Source organism: Taurulus bubalis (genome assembly GCF_910589615.1).
Source record: "Taurulus bubalis genome assembly, chromosome: 7".
NCBI lineage: Eukaryota > Metazoa > Chordata > Actinopteri > Perciformes > Cottidae > Taurulus > Taurulus bubalis.
The window spans coordinates 26742136-26769404 of NC_136595.1; the positions used below are offsets into that span (position 1 = coordinate 26742136).

At 42.2% G+C, this 27269-nt stretch overlaps 1 protein-coding gene across 1 annotated transcript in view; it reads right to left on the reverse strand.

Moving 5' to 3' along the window:
- Positions 1-16965: 16965 nt before the first annotated feature.
- pdgfra (platelet-derived growth factor receptor, alpha polypeptide) overlaps positions 16966-27269 on the reverse strand; it is a gene marked incomplete at its 5' end in the record, with an annotated part of 17880 nt that continues 7576 nt past the window's right edge. The window contains 12 exons of the mRNA XM_079220859.1: positions 16966-17565; positions 18567-18802; positions 19169-19274; positions 19400-19499; positions 19582-19693; positions 19792-19914; positions 22127-22239; positions 22445-22596; positions 24678-24831; positions 24982-25092; positions 26357-26461; positions 26547-26679. Coding sequence (XP_079076985.1) covers positions 17418-17565; positions 18567-18802; positions 19169-19274; positions 19400-19499; positions 19582-19693; positions 19792-19914; positions 22127-22239; positions 22445-22596; positions 24678-24831; positions 24982-25092; positions 26357-26461; positions 26547-26679 — 1593 coding nt within the window. The 3' untranslated portion in view covers positions 16966-17417. The remainder of the gene's footprint in view (positions 17566-18566; positions 18803-19168; positions 19275-19399; positions 19500-19581; positions 19694-19791; positions 19915-22126; positions 22240-22444; positions 22597-24677; positions 24832-24981; positions 25093-26356; positions 26462-26546; positions 26680-27269) is intronic.

Below are 27269 nucleotides of genomic sequence, written 5' to 3' on the forward strand. Positions count from 1 at the left end.
AGAAGGGACTTCGCCTCCATTCTCTTCCAGTTGGTGTATGTTTGGTCACGGATGCTTTAGATTCCTGACCCATATCTTTATTTAACATCCCGGCTCCCCGGAGGAGAGTTTAAATAACAAGTTCCTGTATTCATTAGCTGGTTTGGACCCATAAGCTGTGCGTTTGTAAAAAGATAAAAATGCTTTTTTGTAAAAAATGTCTCAACACCATTAAAGACATGAACCATAAACTCGAGCCTAAATAGATTCTTACTGTTATTTAATATCTTTCGCAATCACTTCTCATAACGTGAGCCCCGCAGACGACTCCTGTAGCGCTAATGGCCTGAAACCAAACCTCTAATTTAACTTCCTCGAAGCATTAACTCCTGGAGAAGACCCATCAATTATCACACATTGATTTTTCCATTCACATAAATGTCTTTTCGGACCACGGAAAAAATGTTCTTTTTTCTGTCTTGATGACGGTTATTAGAATGGGGAGAAATTCAACCTGGTTGCTTTCGAGGATTTAAATAATGCACAAAAACGAAGCTATATTTTTGTATATTTCCTCGTGAGCTCTTCAGTCTTTACCGACAGATCCACGATCGTAACGTGAGGATGTTTGGTCTGCAGCGATGAGAGGAGGAACAAAGTTCTCAGCAGCGGAGACACATCCAGAGACATCAGCCGCATGATGTAAGTTAGGCCCCGCCCACTTCCGAGCAACGGACTGCAGGCCTCACCTTTTGCTTCAACGTCTTCTGTGAAAAAGACACAACAAGGTGCATGCAACTGTTTATTTATCACCTACATTTGAATCAATTATCTAAAATAAGTTCGCGAAAAGAAATTAAATTGAAGTTAAAACACATCTTTGATAGAAACATGGTGAGGTCACTGTCACAAAATGCACGTGTGAGATTTTATCAGATTTTTTTTCCTTTGCAATCATGTAATTATAACGAAGGTCGTCTAATTGGTTGATGTCATAACAAACACATTTCATAATCATATTCAGACAGCTTCCATGTGTCCATAACGGAGCCCATTACATGAAATAATGAGCAATAATAACAATACAGAGGTGTTGCATCCATAAGCGTGTCAGGTTTCGTGGCTGCATCTTGTTTGGTTTATAAAGGCCGGTGTTGTTGCCTCTATGACTCACAACAACCACAACAACCACCTGCTGCAGCTGCAGGTCAAATAAACGTCCAGTAGGAAGTAGCGCCATGAGGTCCCAGAGTTCTCTGTTCCTTTGCAGCACTTCATAAATCTTTCACCACCTTGTCGACTCCACCACAGACAGCGCTGGAACAACGTCATTTGTGGTCTGGAATCAACTCCAACAGCGCTGTTGACGGAGCTGCTGCATGGTTACAGATGTGTGAAACAACAACAACAATGCCCATGTTTCATGCTGCAGAGATTTAAACTCGGAGAACAACATTCGTTCTCACTGTCTGTTGATCGGCAACACAACCGGTCTTCAGGTCGCAACGGCTTGTGTGCAGAAGCGTTTATTGCAACCAGCGAACAGGAAGTGACCATATCTGGACTGCGGATGAGTGACGTAGAGACCTGTCAATCACCTTGTAGCCCCGCCCCTAAAGCGTCCCCTACTTTATGGTCTGTTTGACTCTAAATGACCATAATGTACTAAATGAACATCATGCTGTATTGAAGAAGACTTGAAACTAGAGATTGTACTTTCTTGAGGCGTAATATTATCTTGTAAATCGACTAGCATCATACACAACTCAAAACATGAAAATATGATTTGTCTTTTGTCGTTAACTACCATGCATACTTTCATTTATTACATTACATTTTATTTAGCTGACGCTTTTATCCAAAGTGTGTAAATCAACCACGAGTACAAAGAGTCAAGACATTTCTTCAATCAAGTTAAACCACAAAGTGCTACCTTCCTTATTCAAGGTGTAGTCGAAAAAGATGTGTTTTTATACTGCTTTATACTGCTGTATTGCAGTTTTTCTCCATTGTACACACACACACACAAAATGTAAATATGCAGACGATGCTGTAAAATAGCATGAAATGTCGGACGCAAACTCTAAGCACAATTGTTTTTCACCCAAATAGAAACTCTAAATCAAGCAGCATTGACATCTTACAGACCGAGACTGTAACTCTTGTAAAGACCCATCATTATTTCCCTCTGCATACATGTGTTTTTAGGATCATCGTGAATGTTTTTTGCAACATGTTAAGACACGCGTGACAACAGCTTGATTTGTATGTCATTCCAAAAACAGGATAATTGAACGCTAGCACTGGAAGAAGACAACATTTCTTTCACCTGTGGCTCTGTACTTACTGTGGTCTGTAATCTACGTGTTTCAGTAAAGTGTACGACTCATAAAGCTGTTAACAGCGGCCATGCTGCATCCACAGCGCATCACCGCCTTTCTATTGCAGCTGCACTGCTGAAGCGCGTGAAGTTCGTGACGAAGTAAAGCAGATCAAGACCTGGCTAACAAAGTGAGACTGTCACAGCAACAGCACAGACACCGAGTGAAAGACAAAAGCAATTAAATCACACAAACGTGGTGCAGGAAACGTTGACGAATACTAAAACAAAAGGAACTTAAATGGAGACTGGAGGGAACACGAAAACCATATTGCCTCGAAAGACGCGATGGAATCTTGGCTGTGACTGAAAGAACCAGATCTTCAGAGCAAGAAAACCACACTTTGAAAAGTCTGAATTATTTGCGTATGTCCTCCATGAGCAGAACTCTTATTATAATAGGTTAACCCTTTAAGCCCACACCCTAACCCTAATAACCCTAACCCCTAATCCTGTGTATTGTTTGAGTTGTGTTTAGAGGTTGTACATCGGGATTATATATTATTGTAGCCCTGATTTTTATGTTTAATTTGATACCTAACATGTTTTTTTTGGGGGGGGGAGGGATTTATACCATGATTCTTTCTTGATTTTCCTGATATAAAAGGGTCCCCCGATCGGGGGGCTCAACAGGGCTCAACAGGGCTCAACAGGGCTCAACAGGTTAAAACCAAATAAGTCTGTATATTAAGGAAAGCTACAGAAAACAGACTTTTCTACTCATATTCTATTTCCTTGACTTTTACCTTCTGATAAAAGTATTTAAAAAAGAAAATAATGTCATCACATTGACAGTACCAATGCCTGAGAGTCTCTCAAGAATAATAACAAAGATTCACGGCAGTGTTATTACAAACATGGCTATTTTCATACATGTGCAGCGAGCTCCTCATCCGACCCCTCGTGGTTCCCAAAGACCACCGGGTCAAAAAGAAAAGAGGCCAGAATGACAAATGAGCTTTTATCACTTGAACTACTCCACAGTGTGAATTGTCAACTTTGCACTTCCTTCAATTTTCTACGTATCACATGAACTTGATGCAATCTCTACTCACAATAATGTTTTGTGTTTTATGAGCAATAAAGCCATCAACGTGATGCTAACAGACTGCAGTGGACCTCTGAGAGTCACTAGAGAGGAAGTAGCAGGTCTGGCACAGCGATATTCTAATATTGTCCGTTATCGCCCCGTACGCTTTGAAAACACAGCTTCCCAGAGGGAGAAGCCTGTTTGTTGCTCAACTTTTACGACGTAGATAGGACTTGGTAATTGCAGCGTTTGAGAGAGAAGACGTTTTAATGTTAGATGATTCACTCTAGGGTGTTTTACTCAAGAAGGTTTGCTCGGATATGAAAGCAGTTCACTTTGTGATTCCCTCCAGAGCTTTTCGTTTTAGTCTCAAAGACATTTGGGAACAGTCAGGTGAGAACAAAACAGTGGGAATAAGCTTCACGTAGCATTCCCTCCAGGCCTCGTTGGCTTCTGCCAATATTGACACTGACAGCTAATGAAAGAACGTTGTAACAACCCAGGTAAGGAAACACTGATGCAACCTGGGCTCTGTTTTTGTTTAAACTGTATTCTCAAGTACGTTTAGAGGGCCACTTATTTTTCTCACGGCTCTCGCCGTTTAAACGTGTTATAAACCACGTGGTACTAAACTAAAACACAACAAAATGTGTTTTTAGGCCACAACACTACTTGGTGAGAGTGATTGAATAAAAAAAACATCATGGTTTAGGTTAAAATTACAATGTTTTCTCTTTAAAAGCCATTTTTCGCAAAAATTCCGAATGGTTTGTATACCCAAACTACAGAATATCTCCTCAACCACAGGGCTATTTGAATAATTTCAAAAGGTATAATATAGTTATATAGACCAGTTCAGAGGTTCATATAGCAGTATATGTGTTACTGGTTTATTGGTTGATGATAGAACACGGGAAAGAAAAACAAATTAAAAAAAGAAAAAGATTCCTGGATGAATTTCCTCATTCAAATGATTAATATCATCGCTTTTTTTCTACTATAAAACAGCACTATGTGTTAACAGTATCTCTGCAAAGTTTGACTTTGATTAAGAGAAGTAAAATATTTTTAGTAATTCATTTAGTGCACATTTCGTGAACCGTAGGTTTAGGTGCGCTGAGAGCCAAAATGCCCTAACTTTCTTCCTGGACCTTGGACGCCTCTGGTTCCACAACATATGGGCTTTGCTCAAGCAGATGCACCAAAACATACCAAGCAAGTATTGTTTCATCCATAAGTAAGTCATATAAGGGGAGGGAGCAGGGGTTAGCATGTGAAGGGTAGGGAGCAGATGTTGTACAATGTCTTCTAGGCTTCTTTGGTTAATTGAGTGAAATTGTGTCATGATATTTGAATGGATGCTATTTAAAGATGGGGACAACACATATCCTGTGGTTGGTGTGGAGCCACCAACTGCTTGTCCAATTTTCAGAATTTTATCAGCAAAATAGGAGGCAAATTGATTGCATACCCAGGTGGATTGGAGCGTAGTACTTACCAACACCGGAGGGTTTGTTAGCCTGTCGACAGTAGCAAATAAGGCGCGTGTATTGTTATTGTCTTTGGTTATGATGTCAGAGAAGAAGGACTTTCTTGGATTTCTAAATTCCAAATTATAATTGTGAGGTCTCTCTTTATAGATAACACAGTGAACCTGGAGATTAGTTTTTCCGACACTCTCTTTTCTCTATTCTGACCAGCGTGGCATTTCTCCAAGGGGATATTTTCTTACCCGAGACAAGGGTAGGAAGCAGGGGTTAGCAGGTGAAGACGAGTTTGAAGAGGTGGGTTTTAAGGGCTGAAATGATGATAGGGTGGGAGATGGGGAGGGCGTTCCAGAGGGGGGGTGCAGCAGCTGAAGGCCCTGTCACCACAGGTCTGGCACTTGGTCCTCATGGTCTTCAGAGTGTTTGCACCGGTGGACCTGAGGCAACGGGTTGGGGCGTGGAGGGGCAGGAGGTCTGAAAGGTAGGGAGGGGCCCGGTTGTTTAGAGCTTTCTGATCCTGTATTTGACCGGGGCGTGGTAGGACGATATGTCAAGCTGCAGAGTTCTGAAAATATTGGAGTTTATTGAGGATTTTGTTGGGAGAGCCAATCAGAACCATTTATTGCCAAGGAATTTGTCATGGCGGGTGGTACATAACATTAAACAATCAACAGAGTGCAATAAATGGGCCCCTGATGTTCATGAGCTCATCTCTGGTGAAAGAGCTCTGGGAATCACAGCAGAAAACAGAGTTTACAACAAAAACAATGAGCGCCAACACACCGAGGCAGCCATCTGCGGCGCCATCTTAACTATCAGAATCAGAATCGATGATGAGTATTTCAGATTTATGGCAGTTGAGTTTTAGAAAGTTCTGTTGCATCTGTGATTTCATATCAGAGAGACAGGTGGTGAGAGTGGAGTGGGTGACTGAGGTGATGGTCTTGGAGGAGAGATAGAGTTGGGTGTCGTCAGCGTAGCAGTGGAAATCGAGACCATGAGAGGAAGGATGTAAATGATGAAGAGAAGGGGACCCAGCACGGAACCTTGGGGAACACCGTGGGTGACTGGGGAGGTGAAGGATTTACAGTTGTTTATTGCAATGAATTGAGAGGTATGAGGTGAATCAGGAACACCAGTTGTGTTGCATATTTAAACAGTTTTAGTAAAAAACATAATGGTTTATCTTAAAATGACAACGTCAGAACATTATTTAAGCTGTGTGCGTAAACTAAAATAAGTAAAAGATAACTTTTGGTTTCAAACAAGGGGTGAAAGTCACAGTGAACAAAACAAAACAGTAACACAAAACAATAAACTCTTTGTCGTCATCATTTTGTGAAAAACATTGCGGTTTGGCTTTAAATGAAACGTTTCTTACATGATTAAAGCTGTGGGCATGAATTTAAAATGAGTGAACATTGACTTTTGTTTTCACTAGGGACACGAACCACGGTTTCCTTGGTGAGAGTCTTTTGTTAGGCCTGTGTCACATTTTTTACACAATTTTAAACATATAACATTGTAAATCGGAACAAAACTAAACATGCAACAAAACTACTTGGTTAGGTTTTTAAAAACATTATGGTTTGTCTTCAAATGACTACACCTGTTATGTAATTTAAGCTATTTATCTGGCACAAAATATGTTTTCACTCAAAATGTAATTCCTAATGCAGTTACGTTATATTGGGACTCTACATGTTAAGGAGACAGGGCTGATTGGAACCACTAAACTGTTTTGTTTTTTTAAATTAAAGGCAATAACCTACGTGGTATTTCTCCATCTGTGATGCTTTGTGATCTCATGTTGCTTAATCAATGTTCAAGTTAAAGCAGGTGTTGACCAGAGTCCCTGAATCTGCTTTGACAGTAACCAGAGGTGTTCTAGTAGCCATATGAGTGCCTTATAAAGGGTTTGGAATTTTAAGTAAAAAACACACTCTGTAAAAGAGACAGCATGTGGGAAACGGGTGTTTAGGATTCCATCGGCTGGTTAGTTCTTTCAAAACTGCAATTTAAAAATGGATCATTTGAAAATCAAAATGTTCATTTTTTCCACCCTTTTTTTAACTCATTTTTTCTTGATCCGCGGGCCTGGTGTCCAGATCTTTATACAGTGTGATTCAGACACCCCAAGAACACAAAGTGCCTGTGACTAACTAATACCTTGTTATCTTATCCAATTTTTTAAATTTAAACAATATTTTCTAATATACATATAAGGTAAACGTTTGTTTATTGTGGATGCTTATCATTATTCCTATCCTGTGTTTTTATTTATTTATTTGTTATCCCCGTACTTCCTGTACTAACCCAGAACGTGTATCTGTATGATAAGATAAGTGAAGCAATGGCAATGCAGTGAGAAGAGTTCAAATATAAACAGTGCAAACAAAAAGTTGAAAATAAAAATAATGTGCAAATATTTACAATGCCAAAAACAGATAAAGATCATAGTAATACAAATGAGTTAACAGTATCGATCATAATAATATAATTAGGTTATGGGTCAGTATAGTTGGGGTTGTTTGTAATAATAAATGATGAGTATCGGATTTTCGGTCATTTTTACAAATACTAAAAAAGTACATTTAATTAGGCCAAATATATTTTGGTCTCCCTAATTTCAACAGCAGATGGTTGCACTTTAGATCTCTCATGCAACTAGCCTGCAGTATGTAGATTTACATGGTCAGAGATAATAATCTGTGGTCAGAATATATATTGTAAATCTCACGATAATTAATCATAAAAAATTCATATTTTTTTCTGGTCTGTCATCATTCTGAGCACCTTTAATCATATTTCAGTGACAATCAAATTAAATGATAAGTGAGCCTGAACGCTGTGACACAACGTTGTCCGTTAGCCGTTAACCGTTAGCCGTTAGTCGTTAACCGTTAGCCATTAGTCGCTAACCGTTAGTCGTTAGCCGTTAGTCGCTAAACGTTAGCCGTTAACCGTTAGCCTCGTGGCTCACCTCTGCTGGCCAATGAAGTACCTGCCTCGGAGGCCCGAATGGTTCCAGGGACTTTTCCACCGCAGCTCAACCATTCGGATCGCTTCGGGCGTCATGTCTGTGCAACTCTGCAAGTCAAGTCTCCGTTTTCTCCTCATATGATCGCTGCTCGTATGGACAATGAGACGATTTTGATTCAGCAGCTGTGCGAGAGGAGCCGACAGCCGGCTAATCACTCGTTCGGCTGTGGAATTGTGTATTCTGGGTTTTGAAACGCTGAACCACATGATGTGTTTAATGCAAACTCAAACGCTTGAGTGGTCAATTCACTGCAGTTAGAAAACATGTTCAAATGCACAAAACACAAACAATTGAGGAAAACGTCAGCATTTTACAAAAGAAACGCCGCAAGGAACCAATTAGACGAATGGAGGTCCCAGAGAACACCGTGAAATTAGACATGAGGCACATTTCTGTATCTTTTTTTAATATTTAAAGTGCATTTTTTTGTATTTGGTTGTGTTTTCGTATTTGAAGCGCATTTCTGTATTTGGTTGTATTTCTTTATTTGTTTGTGTTGTCTGCATTTGCAGAATATTACTGTATATGTTTGTGTTGTCTGTATTTGAAGCGCATTTCTGCATTTGGTTGTATTTCTTTATTTGTTTGTATTTTCTGTATTTGCAGAAAATTACTATATTTGATTGTGCTTTCTGTTTTTGTAACTCTTTGCCGTATTTAAATGTTTTTCGGTGGTCGTGTTTTTGCGGTGCTTTCCTGTATTTGTTTGTTTCCTGTATTTGTACCTCTTCGCTGTCTGTCTTTTCTCTGTGGTCGTGTTTTTGCAGTGCTTCTCTGTATTTGGTGGTGTTTCCTGTATTCTGAGCTCTTTTCTGTGATTTTGATGCAGTGTTTTCTGTGGTTGTGTGTCCTGCGTTCGGGGGGCATTGGGGCAGCGGTATCCGGAGGGGAGTCTGCGGCAAACAAATACAACAGTGACAGTCAATGTTTTGTTTAACTCAGCCAACAACTTGTTTTTACACTTTGTTTTTACAGAAATATTAGATTTTGCGTATTCCTTTCTACATGAAATAAGCAGGTTAGTGTTGAGTTGGGAGTAATTCCCTTTTCTGGATAGAAAACACTGCAGATGAAGACAGAATGAGTTTAGCTGCTGCTGCGTTGGATCTTCCAAACACCTCCACGAAGATCAGCTCAAAAGGGCCAAAAGCTGAATTTGAATTATGTTTGCTCCGACACATGGAGGGCAGATTGTGGCTATTCTTTAAAAAACAGCTTATGGGAGATGCACTTCGGTGAATTTAGAGAGTTTATTTCTGTCAGTCTGGCATAAGAAAGGTTTATATGTTCCCGCTGGAGCCCGAGGCTCCGCCGGTTTTTCCAACACAGCCCGCTGCCAATGGTCACATGAATAGAAGGGAGTCGTCCCCGGGCGGAGGCCAGAAGTCAGAAAGCACATGACTACTATTGGCTCAGTAGCATCTCTACACAGACAAGCACACACACATCAAAGCGCAAACGCAAACTACCGCAACACCTCAACATACCAAAAACTGTTTTTAATGCAAAAACAACCAAAAAGGAACACGCCACGTGTACTTTGCTTCGAGTAAAAACCGTTGTATTCGGCTCAGAATGTCCAGAGAGCATGACATGAAAGGATGGAGTTGGGGTTAAGTGGAGGTTTCAAAGAAAACAATCATCACTCTGTGCAGAATCAAGATGGGAGAGGACGAGTCGGGGGTTGTTGGTGCTCGTCTGGAAGAACGGTCGGCGACAGATCATCATTTTGGCTCGGAGGCAAAGAGTTGGGCGGAAAAATGATTTCTCTCCGATTGGAGCCCTTTTTCAGTCGAACACCAAGTGATCATTAATGTTTAAATACACTACGTGGAGGAGCCGAGGGGCCGAGGAGCCGGGTGTCCGATGTCCTCGCATCACTGTCACCGGCAACGCTTGTCAGACGTGAACTGTCAAAGAGTTTTCTTTTCAGGTGAAGCTCCCGTCATGGATAATTAACACTGTGTTGAAAGTGGGAGGAGCTATATCAGCTTCGTCTATGGCTCCTAAACGTTTAATGTTTATGGAACAATTAGGAAATATGTGGATGGCAAAAATGATCTGAAAAATGCACTTTTTTGAGAATACTAGAAAAAAAAAAAGTGTTGTTTTCAGAATGCTATTTGTTGATACACAATACATAATACAAAAAAGAAAAAAATATATATATATACCCAAAGTACAGGTTTTCTCCCACTTCATTTTGCAGGAGGTTTTGCACCATTGCTGCTGGCCAAATCCAGAAGAAAAAAAATATTTCTACAAAGTCATATTTTGGCGTCACTGCTTTGCAGACTTTTATCCTGAATAGACATGAAACTAATGGAAGACAGAGACCACGCTTGTGCTCTGACCTACGGTCCTCTTAAATTCCAGCTTCGCTTGTTAAAAACATGAACATGATAATATCAATGACGTAAGAAAACGTTGACATTATTATTGTCGCAAGAAACATAGAAAATGAAAGCTTTATTCTTAGACTTTTATTGAACTCTCAGTCTCCAGACTCCAGATGTAATAACTGATAGCTGGAAGATTGCCCATGTACAGCTCCAACTCTCACAGCTACAGTAAATACAATTTCTATTTTTTTTTTTTTTTAAGGAGCAAAATGTGGCCAAATGATGAGTTGGCATGGTAACTTAAAAGAAGAGATATAAAGGTTGGTCTCATAGCGCTGGATTCCTGTACTGTCCCAGCCTCCAGCGCTCTCATATGATTCCTGATTCCAAGTGTCTTCACAGTCATGAGTTAGCATGTTTTCCTGCTCGCAGCATTTCCCCAACAACAAGGCCGGCCTATGTGACCGTAGCTGTAAATCTGAGACGAGAGATCAGCGGGTTTTTTGGTCCGACGGCATCACTTTTGAGTGTGTCTTGTTTATTTTCCCATCATTGTGTGACAAATCAATGGCAGTACATGTCCCAGAGATGGTGTTTTAATCTGGGTGTGACGTTCCCTGTTAAACAACAACCTGAGAGGCGCATGCCGGCCCCTCAGAGATTTAAAAGAGAGCTTGAAATGGGACACCGGCTGGTGTCCTCGAGGACTCGAGGCGGCCGGGAGACGGATCTGTTTTACAGCCGATCGGTCTAAACCCCTCGACCATAACTCCTGGAGCGCCGGTCCCGGAGGAGCGCCGGGCGGAGACCACACGGACGGCACCGGGGGGTCGGGTTTCACCGCGGAGACTGATGTTCCGTATCAAACAAACCAAAGAGATCGCTAATCCAATTGTCTCACACTCACTCGTGCAGCCAAATATATCAAAATCAGATTGCCTCTCACTCTGGCAAAGTAAAACATGATGCAATCAAATCCCCCGCTCCCCATGACTTAGGGTCTGGCTCGGCCCTCGCCGAGTCTTTCCACGTCGTTAAAAGAGATCTGTATTTGTCATTCCAAATCAAATCTCGGTATCTCGGTTCTCAAAGCGTTTAGTAGATGCTGGAGATGCCGCTTGTGCTTTGTTTGTATTATATCTGCTGGTCGGCCCTCAAAGATATTAATCGTTCCTGTGGGAGAGGCAGGGTCAACTACAATCCAATCATATGATTTGTTGCATATTTTTGTGTGCTAACTTGCCTTTTTCTTGGTTTGTTTGAGTGCAATACGTCCTTTCGACACATTTCTGATGGAGCCCAGAACCCTGCGGGGCGCGACTTGCCAGGATCAGTTCTGAGAAATGAAGCCAGCAGCGTGAAGTGTGTCAGCAGCACACCGAATCACTTCAGAAATAACGAGCGTTGACACAATCCTAATGCTGCGTTCACACCAAATGCGTTGCGAATTTGACGCATGAGTAGATTACATGCTGCATCTTCTCAGTGGAGGCCTTGGCCTCGTCTCGGCCTCACACACTTTGGTCTTGACCTGCTTGATATCAGATATCCATCTTCGGTCTGACGTTTGCTCCACTCTCATCGATTTCCACGTTTAGTAGCTGGGGTTTTGATTTCAGCGAACCGATCACAGGAGACCGTCTTAAATCCGCTTGAATCTAGCATTGTGTGTGGGGGAGGGGAGTGTTGCCATGACGATGTGCTTTGTGGTGTCAATGGAGCTGAGCTTAAAGTTTAGAGACAAAGTAAAACAAAAGTATAAACAAAACACAGCTATCCTACAATGTCGGATGTTCGAGAGGAAATATGTAACAAATCATTTGTTAATCAAGGTGGAAATTTGAAACTATTATTCAGCCAAAGAAAGTCCGACGATTCAGAGATGTCGGGCAAACGTCGTTTCACAGCGCTAACCACGCGTTACAATGTTTCACAGCGCTAACCACGCGTTACAATGTTTCACAGCGCTAACCACGCGTTACAATGTTTCACAGCGCTAACCACGCGTTACAATGTTTCACAGCGCTAACCACGCGTTACAATGTTTCACAGCGCTAACCACGCATTACAATGTTGCTCAACGCTAACCACGGATTACAATGTTTCACAGCGCTAACCACACGTTACAATGTTTCACAATGCTAGCCACGCGTTACAATGTTTCACAATGCTATCCACGCGTTACAATGTTTCACAACGCTAACCACGCATTACAATGTTTCACTATGCTAACCACACGTTATAATGTTTCACAATGCTAACTACACGTTGCAATGTTTCACAACGCTAACCACCCGTTACAATGTTTCACAGCGCTAACCACGCATTACAATGTTTCACAATGTTAACCACACGTTACAATGTTTCACAGCGCTAACATGTTACAATGTTTCACAACGCTAACCACATGGTACAATGTTTCACAGCGCTAACATGTTACAATGTTTCACGACGCTAACCACACAGTACAATGTTTCACAATGCTAACCACAAGTTACAATGTTTCACAACGCTAACCACATGGTACAATGTTTCACAGCGCTAACATGTTACAATGTTTCACGACGCTAACCACATGGTACAATGTTTCACAATGCTAACATGTTACAATGTTTCACGACGCTAACCACACGGTACAATGTTTCACAATGTTAACCACATGGCACAATGTTAGCTGTGGCAGATTCACAAGTTGGATATCCCTATCAGCCTCAATTGTACTTTGTCTTTAAGTTTAATTCGCAAATATTACCACAATATCTGATTATAAAATGGTAAATACTGTTCCTGCAGCATGTTGGCATGCTAACGCTAGCTCAAAGCACAGCCTCACCATGCTGCTAACATGGCTGTACACTCTTAATCTTATTTTATGAATGAGTTTGTTATGTTGTGAGCTCTTTTTGCTGTCCTTTGAGCTGAAGCTGACCGTTAAATGTGTGAGCGCATACTTTTTTAATCAGATTTTCTGGAAATATATTTCCATAAATGCAACCGTTCTGCCAAACCTTCAGTTATTTTACCGCGGTAAATTTACCAACTTTGCATGCTTGTCTCAGGTTGAGCAAAGTCCACTGGCATTTGTGTTATCACCATTAGGGGATTTTTCCCTCATTTCCATGGAACCATTCTTGAGAACAAAGGCCCCTTATGGTTCTCAGGCTGAGTTGTTTCATTTCAACCACAAATAATAAAAACATTTTCACGCAATGAAGGCTTTTTTTTTCTTCTGATAAATCATTTGTTCCGTCTGCAAGCCTCTGTTGCAACTTATCCCCCGACTTCCATTTCAGAAAACCTGCATGTTAGCCTTCAAACTGTCGGTTCCTGGAGAAGGTGTTGCTAATGAATAGCCTGGAGCATCTCTACCAACTATCACAACCATCCACTGCCACCTCCTTTGTAAGCTTCCCTGGGCTCACGAGCTCCAGCTGCGGGTTTGTGTGCAGGTATTGACCCCTCTTTGTAGTAGCGCCGGTCTGCCTCAAGGGTTCAACACTTTGCAAACATTTAATAGAGAAAACCAGTCAAGCGACTGAATAAGTAAGACAAATAAAGGCAAAGTAACTGTCGAAGTTGTATAACTGTGCAAGACATGGGGAGCGTTATACAACGGCTGAGGCCTGACGGATGGGTCGTACAACTGTAACTCAGGACACACACCCTCGGGCGTCGTTACTGTTGATCACTGTTGAAGCCGGTCCACACACACCTGCAGCCTCAGATCATGAGTCGCTTCCTCGTCTCCCACGCCTGAACGCACCGAGCATGAGCTGGACTCTGGCTCCCTCTGGTGGCAGGAGACGGCAACGACACGCCCTTGCTCGCTGGTTTCTTTAGGCTCAGGATGGTGAGGATGTTCCCTCTAAAGGCCGGATTTCAGATTGCATTTAACAGCTTGCTTTTTATATCGTCAATGAAATATTTATATCTAATACATAATACATCTAAATGTAAACGTAGTGTTATTGTTTGTGCACATAATGTGTTTTTTGCTTGTGACTACACAGTATTCTACTCAGTTTGAGGTAATTGTACTCTACTTGATAAAACTTGTAGCACAATAAATCCTCCTATTAGTGTCAGTGGTGAAGTGGTGAAGTTTCATGGTGATGAGTTCATGTGTTGACCCTCTTCACCTGCAGAGTCTTCATCATGATGTCATAACTAAACTTCTCTTTAAAGGACGTTTTCTCTCCATGAGTTTGTTCTCAGACTCTGATCCAGAAATCTCACTTCAGCAGCTCTTACATCACCAAACTTTACTCTTTCATTCCTACATATATTATTGATAAAAACATGGAGAAAATTAATGTTTTCCATGGTTTTTAATTTGACTTGTGGAGTGATACAAAGAGATATCTAAAATGTAAAAACCTTTGACTCTAATATATAAAGTGTGTATAACATGAAATAAGAATTTTGAAGCTGACTTCATCAAACTTTTAGATTTCTGTTCTGGAAATGTATGAAAATTAGCACATATTTAATAAGTTAAATTTGCTTATTTAAACATAACAAAAATGTATCTAACATTTATCAGAAGAAGTCAAAGAAATAAAAGCAGCTTTGTTTTCTTCTTATTTCTTTCCTCAATAAATCATCACACGACGCCCCGGGACCTTTTACTTATTTAACATTGTTGTACTGTTATCTCCAGGAAACGATCTCCCTCACACCGCTGGTCATGTGTGTGTGTGTGTGTGTGTGTGTGTGTGTGTGTGTGTGTGTGTGTGTCACGGCCAAAGGCGCTTCCTCTCACAGTCTTATTTTTCATATGGATGTTTTTTATTATCAATGTTATGCTCATAAATATATAATGAGTCTCATTGTCCAGCATCTTCTGCTGCATCCGTTAGCTCCCATGACACAAATACTCTTTTCATAAAGGTTTGTTTTTTTCACGAAATATAATTATCTTTTAAAATACGTGTAATTCATTGCACACTTCAAGCAAGATTAAAAAAAGAACAGAGAGCCAGAGGACATGTCTTCTTCTTTTACATTATAAATCATTTATTGAAATATAAATCATCTGAATGTACATGATGTAACATATTGAAACACAGTATAAACTCATCATATTGGGTGTGATTACCTATTATTACAGATACTGTACCGTCGCTCAGACATTCACATCCACGCGGGTCTGAAGACCATTCTGAGGAACTTCTTTTTAATTCTCTTCTTTCTTTCGGCAACACCACAAAACAAAATGGAAGACAACGAGGAAAGTGCAACTCCTCTGGTTGTATAGAAGTGTATGCTTCATGTGTTAAAGCTGCATTCTCTCTCCTGACCACCAGGGGGTGACTCCTCTGGTTGTATAGAAGTATATGCTTCACTTGTTAAAGCTGTATTCTCTCTCCTGGCCACCAGGGGGCGACTCCTCTGGTTGTATAGAAGTATATGCTTCATGTGTTAAAGCTGCATTCTCTCTCCTGACCACCAGGGGGTGACTCCTCTGGTTGTATAGAAGTATATGCTTCATGTGTTAAATCTGCATTCTCCCTACTGACAACTAAGGGGCGACTCCTCTGGTTGTATAGAAGTCTATGTAATTTAGAGTCAAACAGACCATAAAGCAGGGGATGATTTAGGGGCGGGGCTACAAGGTGATTGACAGGTCAACACCAGAGACGTATACGCCGTCTCTACATCACTACTCCTCAGTCCAGATTTGGTCACTTCCTGTTCACCGGTTGCATAAATACAAGATGGCGGCAGCCAAATCGCCAAAATCAAGGCTTCAAAACCGTAGACCACCAATGAGACGTCGTGATGGCGACGTCCACTTCTTATACAGTCTGTGGTTTAAAGTCTAACGTTAGCTTTATATATATATATATATATATATATATATATATATATATATATATATATATCTGCTGATTGTCATAAACGTCTGTTTGCCACAGATATTATTTTCTGTAATTGGCTAATTGGTAGTTGTCTTTTTTGTTGAGTTCCCAGTGCGACGCTAACTTCCTGTTGGACTTCAGATCAAACACGAGATGGAGCTCACAACCTACTAGTGAAGCGCTTCCTCTTTTTTTGTTGCAGCTAAATTGATTACTATCCATATCATACGTTAAAAACATGATAAAATATGAATATTCTAATCGTCAAAGACTATATGCCGCCCACTATATGATGGCAAACGTGCTTCCTATGGGAGGAAAATGCGTAATATTTGCTTTGTTGCAGTGGATTCATCAGAAGCGTAATATGTGCTTACATAACATAACTGTTATCTCAATAAGTCTCTCTTATAAAAACAACAACAACAACAACTCTGGAGCTATTTACAATACAATCACATTTCGTTTTTTTTTGTGTGTGTTTTTCTGAAGCTTTTTTCTCGGAACCACGGGATTCACAAATAAAACACGTTTACATAACCATGAGGTACAAAAATACACTTTTGAATTACCGCACATGTTGTTTTTTTTCTGAGTTTAAAAACAAAATCAGTATAATGGTCATAACATGCGGCAAAAAAAACAACAACACAAAGTCCAGATTTTGTGCTTTTCAAATGGGAGTATTGCTTCTGATGGAGCCAGCATCAGGTGCTCCTCCTGCAGCAGGTGTGTGAGGCGGGTTTACCTGCCGATGCTGTGGCGAGTATTGGACTCCTTCAGTTTAGTGCTTCTGTAGTGGTTAAATATATATATATATATATATATATATATATATATATATATATATATATATATATATATATATATATCATATGATTGATATCCTGTGGAGTTGAATTCGTCCCTTCTTGCTTATATTGCTGTTAGAAAAATGCCCCGATAGAATAAAGCTTTGCAAAAAAATTGGGGAAATAAATCTGTTTTAGGTCCGACACTCGGGCTCGGTGGTTCTTTGAGTCCCTTAAAGTCTCACGTTCTCTTCGGCGCTCGCTTGCTCCTCCAGCCCAGCAGGGGGCGACGTCCGGGGAGAAGTGATGGCCGTACGGTCGCCACATCCAGACGGGGAAGTGGTTTTTTTTGTCTTCTGAATGGGCGGTCGAGGAAGAGGAGGAGGCGGAGGAGCAGAGGGCCGACAGACAGTTTTTGGTTGATTTAACAAGTTTTTATCTCTTTTCTGCGTCCTCACAGAGCTCCGCCCCCTCGCTGCTTCTGCTCTACAGGCGGGGTGCTCGTCACAGGAAGCTGTCCTCCCCAAGGTCACTGCAGTCCAGACACATCTCGTCCAGCAGCGTTATGTCCTCCAGAGTCTCGCCCTCCCGCTTGGCGTACGTGGAGCTGCTGGAGCCGGTCTCGATGGCGCTCTCCTCGGACGTCTCAGAGCTGCAGAGAACACGGAGAAAGAGTTAGTGTCGTCTGTGGGGAACGCAGACAAACCTCCGGGTCTGATAAGTGAAGTGTCTTAAAACCTGCATTCTCTCTACTGACCACCAGGGGGCGACTCCTCTGGTTGTCTAGAAGTCTATGCTTCATGTGTTAAAGCTGCATTATCTCTCCTGACCACCAGGGGGCGACTCCTCTGGTTGTCTAGAAGTCTATGCTTCATGTGTTAAAGCTGCATTCTCTCTCCTGACCACCAGGAGGCGACTCCTCTGGTTGTATAGAAGTCTCTGTTATTTAGAGTCAAACAGACCATAAAACAGGGGATGCTTTAGGGGCGGGGCTACAAAGTGATTGACAGGTCGACACCAGGGAGTTTGGTCTGTTTTACAACTTTACTTCTTGTGTTTTCACTTCATTAAAGTTAATTGTAACACCCAAAAAACAAGATCGCCAAAATAAATGAGCACTTTTTACTTTTTACTTTTGACCACTAGATGTCGCTGTTATTTATGAACAACTGCTGGACCTGCATCAACTACAGCTGGATGAAAACAGTCAAAAGGGAAGTGTGTTTGCTGTGATGAGAATGTAAAACGTTAGAAGACACAATGAAACTAAACAGTAAATCAGTTTCATTGAGTTTTCTGCTCTAGAAAACACATTTTTCTTGCAGAATAACTAGTTTAAAACTTCACATTTACTATTGTTTGACCTGTGACTCCTTATGATTCTCTGTTTATGGCCCACAATCACAAGAGTGAGTCTACTTGACTGTATTGCTGTTTTGCTGCACATCTCGCTTCCTCTTTTCGCACATGCTCAGTAGCGATGTGGTGGCGGGTAAAGACTTAAGTTTACGAGCTGAGAGGCAACTGATCGTTTTAATTATCCTGGAAACGGGAGTTTAGCTCGGATGTGGTGCAGAACTCAAAACTGCGTTGGAGTCTTAGTTGTCATTCAGTAGATCTCAAGTGTTAGAGGCGAGAGGCGGCGGTTCTTACCCGTGCCGGTTCCTCTTCCCGTACTCGTCGTCGGACATGGGGTCCAGGTCGGGCAGCGGGATGATGTAGCCGCTGTCGGAGCTCAGACGCTGCTCGTCGAAGCCGCTCTCCCGGTCCTTCAGCTTGCCCGGGTCCTTGTAGCTGATGCCGATGTAGGCGTCGTCGTTCTCCACGCACACCCGGGTCACGGCGGGGTGGTCGCTCTTCAGGAACTCGTGGTTCACCCTCTCGTAATGCTGCGTGAAGACGGGACGCGTTAGAGGAGTTAAATGCGTAAAGGAAGTGGGACAGAACCAATAAAAACCCCCATGAGGCCTTAAAACTGCAGAAGGTTTGATGTGGCGTGGAGCTGAGTGGGAGGTCGGGTGCAGGCGTCATTACCCGCCCTCACATCCAGCTGCACTCCAATCACTCGTTGGGTTTAACAGAAACACAGAGAGACCACGGGAACACCGCTAATGGTGCATTAGCGGTGTTCTCAGGGGAAGTGGAAGAAAGGGGGGCGTTTAAAAAAGAAAACTGCACTCAAAGCAAGCGCACGGGGGGAGGAGTCCATCCTCCAAGCACTGGGGGGCGGGGTCAAGGGTGAAAGTAGGCCTCACCCTCTTGTAGCTGGAGGGTAGCAGAGACGAGACGGTGTCGCTCAGACCCAGGAACGTGGGCCTCTTCTCCGGCTCGCTGTTCCAGCACTTCATCATCATCTCATACCTGGAACACCAGAACAAAAAGCAGACGACGTTGACTTGGAGAACTCTGTAATTTTGACTGATGTCAGCCATCGTAGCACATCACGCAGCATTCCTCCTTTGGCAGCAGGTCATGTGATCACGTACACGTCATCGGGTGCCAGCTCCGGTTTGGACATCCTGTATCCACTCTTGATCTTGTTGTAGAAGCTTGAGTCCACCGTCATGCCCGGGTACGGGGTTCCACCTGCAGGCAAACACATTCTCAGCATCCAACTCCCCAATCTCTAAAGGTGTGTTTCCCCTAGCGAACGCGTGCGGCGGCTCACCTAAGGAGAATATCTCCCAGAGCAGGATGCCGTAGGACCAGACGTCGCTCAGAGTGGTGTACATGTTGTCGAAAATACTCTCTGGCGCCATCCACTTCACGGGCAGGAAGGTCTGTGGCGACGGCAGAGAGGAAACGGTCAGTCTCGCTTTGCAAAGGAACGTGAATGGAAAGTGTGTTTTTTATTTAAAGTGCCGGGCATGAGACTCACACTCCCTTTGGAGACGTAGTTGTTGTCGTGCATGATGTCCCGGGCCAGGCCGAAGTCGCAGATCTTCACGATCTTGCCCTGAGAGAGGAGCACATTCCTGGCGGCAAGGTCCCGGTGCACACACTGGAGAGAGAGAGACAGAGAGAGAGAGAGAGAGAGAGAGAGGTTCACACACGTTGTTTTTCCTCAAACGAACTCTTTTCTCCCACAGCTCCCGACGGCATCTATTTCTGGAAGTGTTTCATTTCAGCTGAGTAGATTTTTTATTTTGGTTTAATGCCGTGTTCATATTGCTTTATGAAGATCGGCCCTTGTGTAAACATGCCAGTTGGGAGGAGACGGCAGCGACCGCTGGATATTTAGGGATAATAACTATGAAGCCGAGCGCGCGGCTCCTGGCTGCCCGGTAATTCTAGCCCTGACTGCGCTGCGACTATATTCAGCCGCTGGCCGCTCTGCTGAGAGGCTCAGCGGCCTTCACTAGACCGCTTACCGGCCCGCAGCCTCGGTTCCCTTTGGGCGGCACCGTATAGGACGGAATCCACTACCAGCAGGAAACAGGGGGGATGCCAGGCTGCAGGACTTAAAGCCAAGGATGGACTACTGACAGGTTGCCTGTTGGAAGTTACTGCTAATACTTCTGGTTGGGAAGTCACAGAGACACGAAACGACCAAAAAGAGACCCAATAGAACCAAAAAGAGACCCAATAGAACCAAAATGAGACCCGGAATGACCAAAACAACTACTAGAAAGAGATGCTAAACAACCATAGAGACAGGATATGACCAAAACGGGACACATAGCAACCAAAAACAGATGGAAAATTATCAAAAAGAGATGCAAAACTGCTAAAGGACACAAAAAACAACAAAGAGACATAAAACGAACAAGAGGAGATGCAATAGAACTATAACGACACACAAAATGATCAAAACAAGATGCCGAATGACTAGAAAAATATGCTAAACAACTACCTACGACCAAAGACAGACGGGAAACAACTACAAAGAGATGCAAAAGGTCCAGAAAGAGATGCAAAAGGTCCAGAGATAGATGCAAAAGGACTGCAAAGAGATGCAAAAGGTCCAGAAAGAGATGCAAAAGGTCTACAAAGAGATGCAAAAGGACCAGAAAGAGATGCAAAAGGTCCAGAAAGAGTTGCAAAAGGACTACAAAGAGATGCAAAAGGTCCAGAAAGAGATGCAAAAGGTCTACAAAGAGATGTAAATGGACCAGAAAGAGATGCAAAAGGTCCAGAAAGAGATGCAAAAGGACTACAAAGAGATGCAAAAGGTCCAGAAAGAGATGCAAAAGGTCTACAAAGAGATGCAAAAGGACCAGAAAGAGATGCAAAAGGTCCAGAAAGAGATGCAAAAGGACCAGAAAGAGATGCAAAAGGTCTGCAAAGAGATGCAAAAGGTCTACAAAGAGATGCAAAAGGTCCAGAAAGAGATGCAAAAAGACTACAAAGAGATGCAAAAGGTCTACAAAGAGATGCAAAAGGTCCAGAAAGAGATGCAAAAGGACCAGAAAGAGATGCAAAAGGTCCAGAAAGAGATGCAAAAGGTCTACAAAGAGATGCAAAAGGTCTACAAAGAGATGCAAAAGTACTACAAAGAGATGCAAAAGCACCAGAAAGAGATGCAAAAGGTCCAGAAAGAGATGCAAAAGGACTACAAAGAGATGCAAAAGGTCTACAAAGAGATGCAAAAGGTCCAGAAAGAGATGCAAAAGGACTACAAAGAGATGCAAAAGGTCTACAAAGAGATGCAAAAGGTCTACAAAGAGATGCAAAAGGTCCAGAAAGAGATGCAAAAGGACCAGAAAGAGATGCAAAAGGTCCAGAAAAAGATGCAAAAGGTCTACAAAGAGATGCAAAAGGACTACAAAGAGATGCAAAAGGTCTACAAAGAGATGCAAAAGGTCTACAAAGAGATGCAAAAGGTCCAGAAAGAGATGCAAAAGGACCAGAAAGAGATGCAAAAGGTCCAGAAAAAGATGCAAAAGGTCTACAAAGAGATGCAAAAGGACTACAAAGAGATGCAAAAGGTCTACAAAGAGATGCAAAAGGTCTACAAAGAGATGCAAAAGGTCTACAAAGAGATGCAAAAGGTCTACAAAGAGATGCAAAAGGACTACAAAGAGATGCAAAAGGTCTATAAAGAGATGGAGAACACTACAATTCGATGACAAATGACTACAAAGAGATGCAATCAACCAAAATATGCCTCTTTGAGTCTGTGGCTCTACATCGACGGCATGGGGCCCTTCAGACGGGGCCCTTCACACGGGGCCCTTCGTCTCATTCATTGTCTCCGTGTGGATGAAACGTACATTCTTGGAAGCCAGGAACTCCATGCCCTTGGCCACCTGGAAGGTGAAGCTGAGCAGGTCGGTGGTGCTGAGGCCCTCGGTCACGTCGTCCATCAGGTCCTCCATCTCGTCCTCTGGGAGAGAAACAGACAGAGAGCAGTGTGGGTAAAGGCGTTCATCACGTGTCGTAAATATAGCGCGGGCTGCTCAGAGCTGGCTCCCAAACTAATGGCAGGGAGGAAACCGGGCAATATTATGCTCCACGCTACAATTACCCTCTCCGGTAATGACAGGGAACCAGGAGCTAAAAACAAGGGTGCACCCCTGAAACCAGCGTACCTTTCTGAGAGGGCGGATGGTCGTACTCGGACCGCTGGATGTCGGAGTACTTGGACGGGTCGCTCATCTCCAGCATGGGAACGTACTGAGTGTTGTCGCTCTGCTTCATGTCCATGTAGTCCGCTTTTCCCTCGAAGGACAGGATCACATAACTGTGTGAAGAGAGAAAGAACATTCATTTATATTTATAGAAATATATCAGGGTTCATACACACTCTGACCAATGGATTTCCAGGACTTTTCAATGACTTTTCCATGACATTAAACACGATTTCCATGACTTTTCCATGACATTAAACTACATTTTCATGACTTTTCACCAAATTTCCATCAATTTAAACCAAATTTCCATGACTTTAAACCAAATTTCCATGACTTTAAACCAAATTTCCATAAATTTAAACCAAATTTACATGACTTTTCACCAAATTTTCATCAATTTAAATCAGATTTCCATGACTTTAAACCAAATTTCCATGACTTTTCCATGATTTTTCACCAAATTTCCATGACTTTTCACAAAATTTCCACCAATGTAAACCAAATTTCCATGACTTTTCACCAAATTTCCATCAAGTTAAACCAGATTTCCATGACTTTAAACCAAATTTCCATGACTTTTCCATGATTTTTCACAACATTTCCATCAATTTAAACCAAATTTCCATGACAAACATTTAGTGAAATCTGGGTGTAAACAGTAGAAAGTGGGTAAATGTAGTATTTAAACTAACAATGAGAACACAAAGCATACAGTAAACCTTAAATGACACAAATGAATGAGACAATAGTTTGATTAAAAGAATAAACATTTATATAGATGCCTGTATGTATGCCTGCTTATATTTTGAGTCTTTCTTTTAAAAGCATATTCATTACATCAAACTCAGCGTAAATGAACGTCATGAACACATGAATATAACATTTTTTTTTAGGACTTTTACAGGCCTGGAAATAACCATTTTAAAATTCCACGACTTTTCCAGGTTTTCCATGACTGTAACAACCCTCTATATAAATATATCTTCACTGATTCTGTCCCTTATTGTGTGTGTGGCCCTTTAAATCCTCTCCCCTCCCTCCGGCCCCGGCGTTAGAGGAGGATGTGGTCGGCTCTGGCCCGCGGCAGCCGGGATGAAATCATGTTATGGTCGGATTTCGAGGTGTGGTCAGTGAGTCATCAGAGAGAGAGCTGCTGCTCCACCGCGGACAGAATTAACAGGTAGCTGCAAGGAAACGACATTAGCGCTGAAAGCTGAGACCACTTCAGGCCGCGATTGGATTAGAGCGAAGACGCCAGACGAGCTCCCCGTCCGTGGAGAACATGGCAATAGAGTTACCGATTAGGGGCCATTGGGGGGGGGTTATCAAACAATAACCCTTAGGTGTTGTCGGCGTAGTTTACTGATGCATGTTGAAGTGAATAAAATGGAAAGGAAAATAAAAACGAAGAGCATTTAGTTGTGTTTGAGAACACGTAGACTGTATATCAGAAGTGGACGTAGCGTCGACCTGTCAATCACCTGGTAGCCCCGCCCTAAAGCGTCCCCTGCTTTATGGTCTGTTTGACTCTAAATGACCATAATCTACTAAATGAACATCATGCTGTATTGAAGAAGACTTGAAACTAGAGATTGAGACATAAACTCATGTTTACAATGTTTACTGAGGGAATACATCAAGAGAAGTAGAGTCATTGATATAGACTTCTATACAACCAGAGGAGTCACCCCCTGGTGGTCAGGAGAGAATGCAGCTTTAACACATGAAGCATATACTGTACTTCTATACAACCAGAGGAGTCTCCCCCTGGTGGTCAATAGAGAGAATGCAGATTTAACACATGAAGCATAAACTTCTATACAACCAGAGGAGTCGCCCCTGGTGGTCAGGAGAGAGTATGCAACTTTTAAGACATGAAGCATAGACTTTACTTTTCGGAAGCCGAGGTTGCCTCCTGTTTAGAGCGTAACCACCGCTAAAATTAATTGAAAATCTTTTTTTTTCTCTATTTGTTTAAAACGAGTCGGAAAGCCGACAGCAATGCCTGAAATTTACTTTTAATGTTATTAAACAAAGAGAAATGCTCATAACTCTTCCTAAAATTATACTAAAGTACGCCCCCAGAACTTAATTTAGTGTGTGTGTGTGTGTGTGTGTGTGTGTGTGTGTGTGATTTTGTCCTCTCCCTAAACACAGTAAGTGTCTGAATTACAAGGTTTTAGATCCCAACCTCCTGCTGCTCTCGTCTGCAGGGTTGATCCCAAAGATGTCCATCTCCTTCTTGCTCTTCTCCGGGTTCAGGCTGAGGAAGGTGTCCCGGTTCTTGTGCAGGTAGTTGACCAGGTCCCCGTAGAAGCAGTACTCCGTGATGATGTAGATGGGCCCTGGGGAACCACAAAGGAAAGGTCAAGAGTCGTGGCTACATTGCAGGGAAGAGGAAACTTAAAGTAAAGCTGTGTGTGTGTGTGTGTGTGTGTGTGTGTGTGTGTGTGCGTGTGCGTGTGCGTGTGCGTGTGTGTGTGTGTGTCGTTTACCTGATTTGGTGCACGCTCCCAGGAGGTTGACGATGTTGAGATGCGGTCCAAGGTGAGTCATGATCTTCAGCTCGGACATCAGGGCCTGCTTCTCGCTGGAGCGGGCCGTGGCTGAGGAGAAAGGAGGCGTGGCCAAATGTGAGTATGACAACCGGGTTTAAAGGTGCATTCATTCATCCTAAAATCAGCCGTCAGGTGAGGTGTTTTCAGTATTTTGGTATTAAATGGTTCAACGGGCCTCGTATTTTGTGCCACCGACATTCATTTTATAGCCTTATTTATTTATTCATGAGTTTTCAAAGCCTCCAGAACACCACCTGATCTATTTTATAGAGAAGAACAAAATGTTTAAATCTTAAAAAAAGGGACAACCATCAGTCTAGATGGTTGGAGATGTCGGGCATAGAGACGTGTTGCCTTCTCTCTATTATAATGGGACTTGACGGCACTCAAAGCGGCAAAAAAAACAACTCAACTTAGCAATTTCTCTCTTTCCAGAAACCATCGCCGGCTTTCTGAACATGGCAGCTGGTTAAAACACACACAAAATGATCAAGATTTCCTTACAGCACTAAAGGTAGGGGGACAGGTTTGTATTTGTGATTTTGGGGGGCACTGTCCCTTTAAGCTTGTGTTAACCACATCTGACCAAAAACAATCAAGTGAACTCCCCTAAACACCTCAAACCCTCAAACCGTCACTTCCCCGCTGTAGAGACACACACCGGACTCCTTCTAAACAGGGTTCATACACATTCTGACCAATGGATGTCCATGACTTTTAACCACATTTCCATGACTTTTAACCAATTTTCCATGACTTTTAACCACATTTTATACAAATATGGGTTCATACACATTTTGACCAATGGATGTCCATGACTTTTAACCACATTTCCATGACCTTTAACCATATTTCCATGACTTTTAACCACATTTCCATGACTTTCAACCAAATTTCCATGACTTTTAACCAAATTTTATACAAATATGGTTTCATACACATTCTGACCATTGGATTTCCATGACATTAAACTAAATTTCCATGACTTTTCCATGACTTTTAACCCAATTTCCAGAACTTTAAACTAAATTTCCATGAGCAAACATTAGCAGACAATAGTTTCATTAAAAGAATAAACATTTATATAGATGCCTGTATGTATGCCTGCTTATATTTTGAGTCTTTCTTTTAAAAGCATATTAATTATTTCAAACTCAGCGTAAATGAACGACATGAACACATGAATATAACACATTTACATGATTTTTCAAGGTCTGGAAATAAACATTTTAAAACGCCATGACTTTTCCAGGTGTTGCATGACCGTAAGAAGCCCGTCTAAAGTCTTGTGACTCCAATGTGTGGAACTCACGTTTCAGCATCTTCGCTGCCACCTTCATGACGGGTTGCGAGCGGCTGAGGCCGTACGCCGTTCCCTCCACCACCTTCCCGAAGGCCCCGGAGCCCAGGATGCGACCTGGAGGGAGACGCGCCGGTTATCCACGACGACCACACACAGAAAGAAGCTTGGCGGACGCAGAGCGTGGAACGCGGCGACTCACCGAGCACGAGTCGGTCCCGGGGGAACTCCCATCTGGAGTCGTAGGGCAGCTGCATGGGGTCCACGTAGATGTACTCGTGGCCGTCCGGGCTCACGGACTCGATGACCCTCCAGCGGATCTCGTAGCGCGGCTTCTAGCAGACAAAAAACACGGGCGACAGCCGATTAATGTCATATTTGGGAAACAAGCTTTTTTTTTTCGGGAAATGTTGTTTCATTTATTATGTCAGGGATTTATTATGTCTTTTTGCTATTTGGTGGATAACTAAAACCAGCACAGATTTTCGGCCGATAAAATTTACACATTTAAAAAAAAAAAAAACGGTTTTGTGGGTTATCGGGAAAGCTGGCGGATCCCTGTGGAACATTTGTGCGGGGAAAGGAATATCTAAAAAGGACTTAAGTGGATTTTTCCGCCTGCATAAATATATATTTGACAATGAAATCCTTTGACAGGGTTCACACACATTCTGACCAATGGATTTCCAGGACTTTTAACCAAATTCCCATGACTTTAAACCCAATTTTCATGACCAAACATTCACCAAATTTAATATAAATATGGGTTCATCCACATTCTGACCAATGGATTTCCATGACTTTTCCATTACATTAAAATAAATTTCCATGACTTTTCCATGACTTTAAACCATATTTCCATGACCAAACATTTATTGAAATCTGGGTGTAAACAGTAAAAAGTGAGTAAATGTAGTATTTAAAC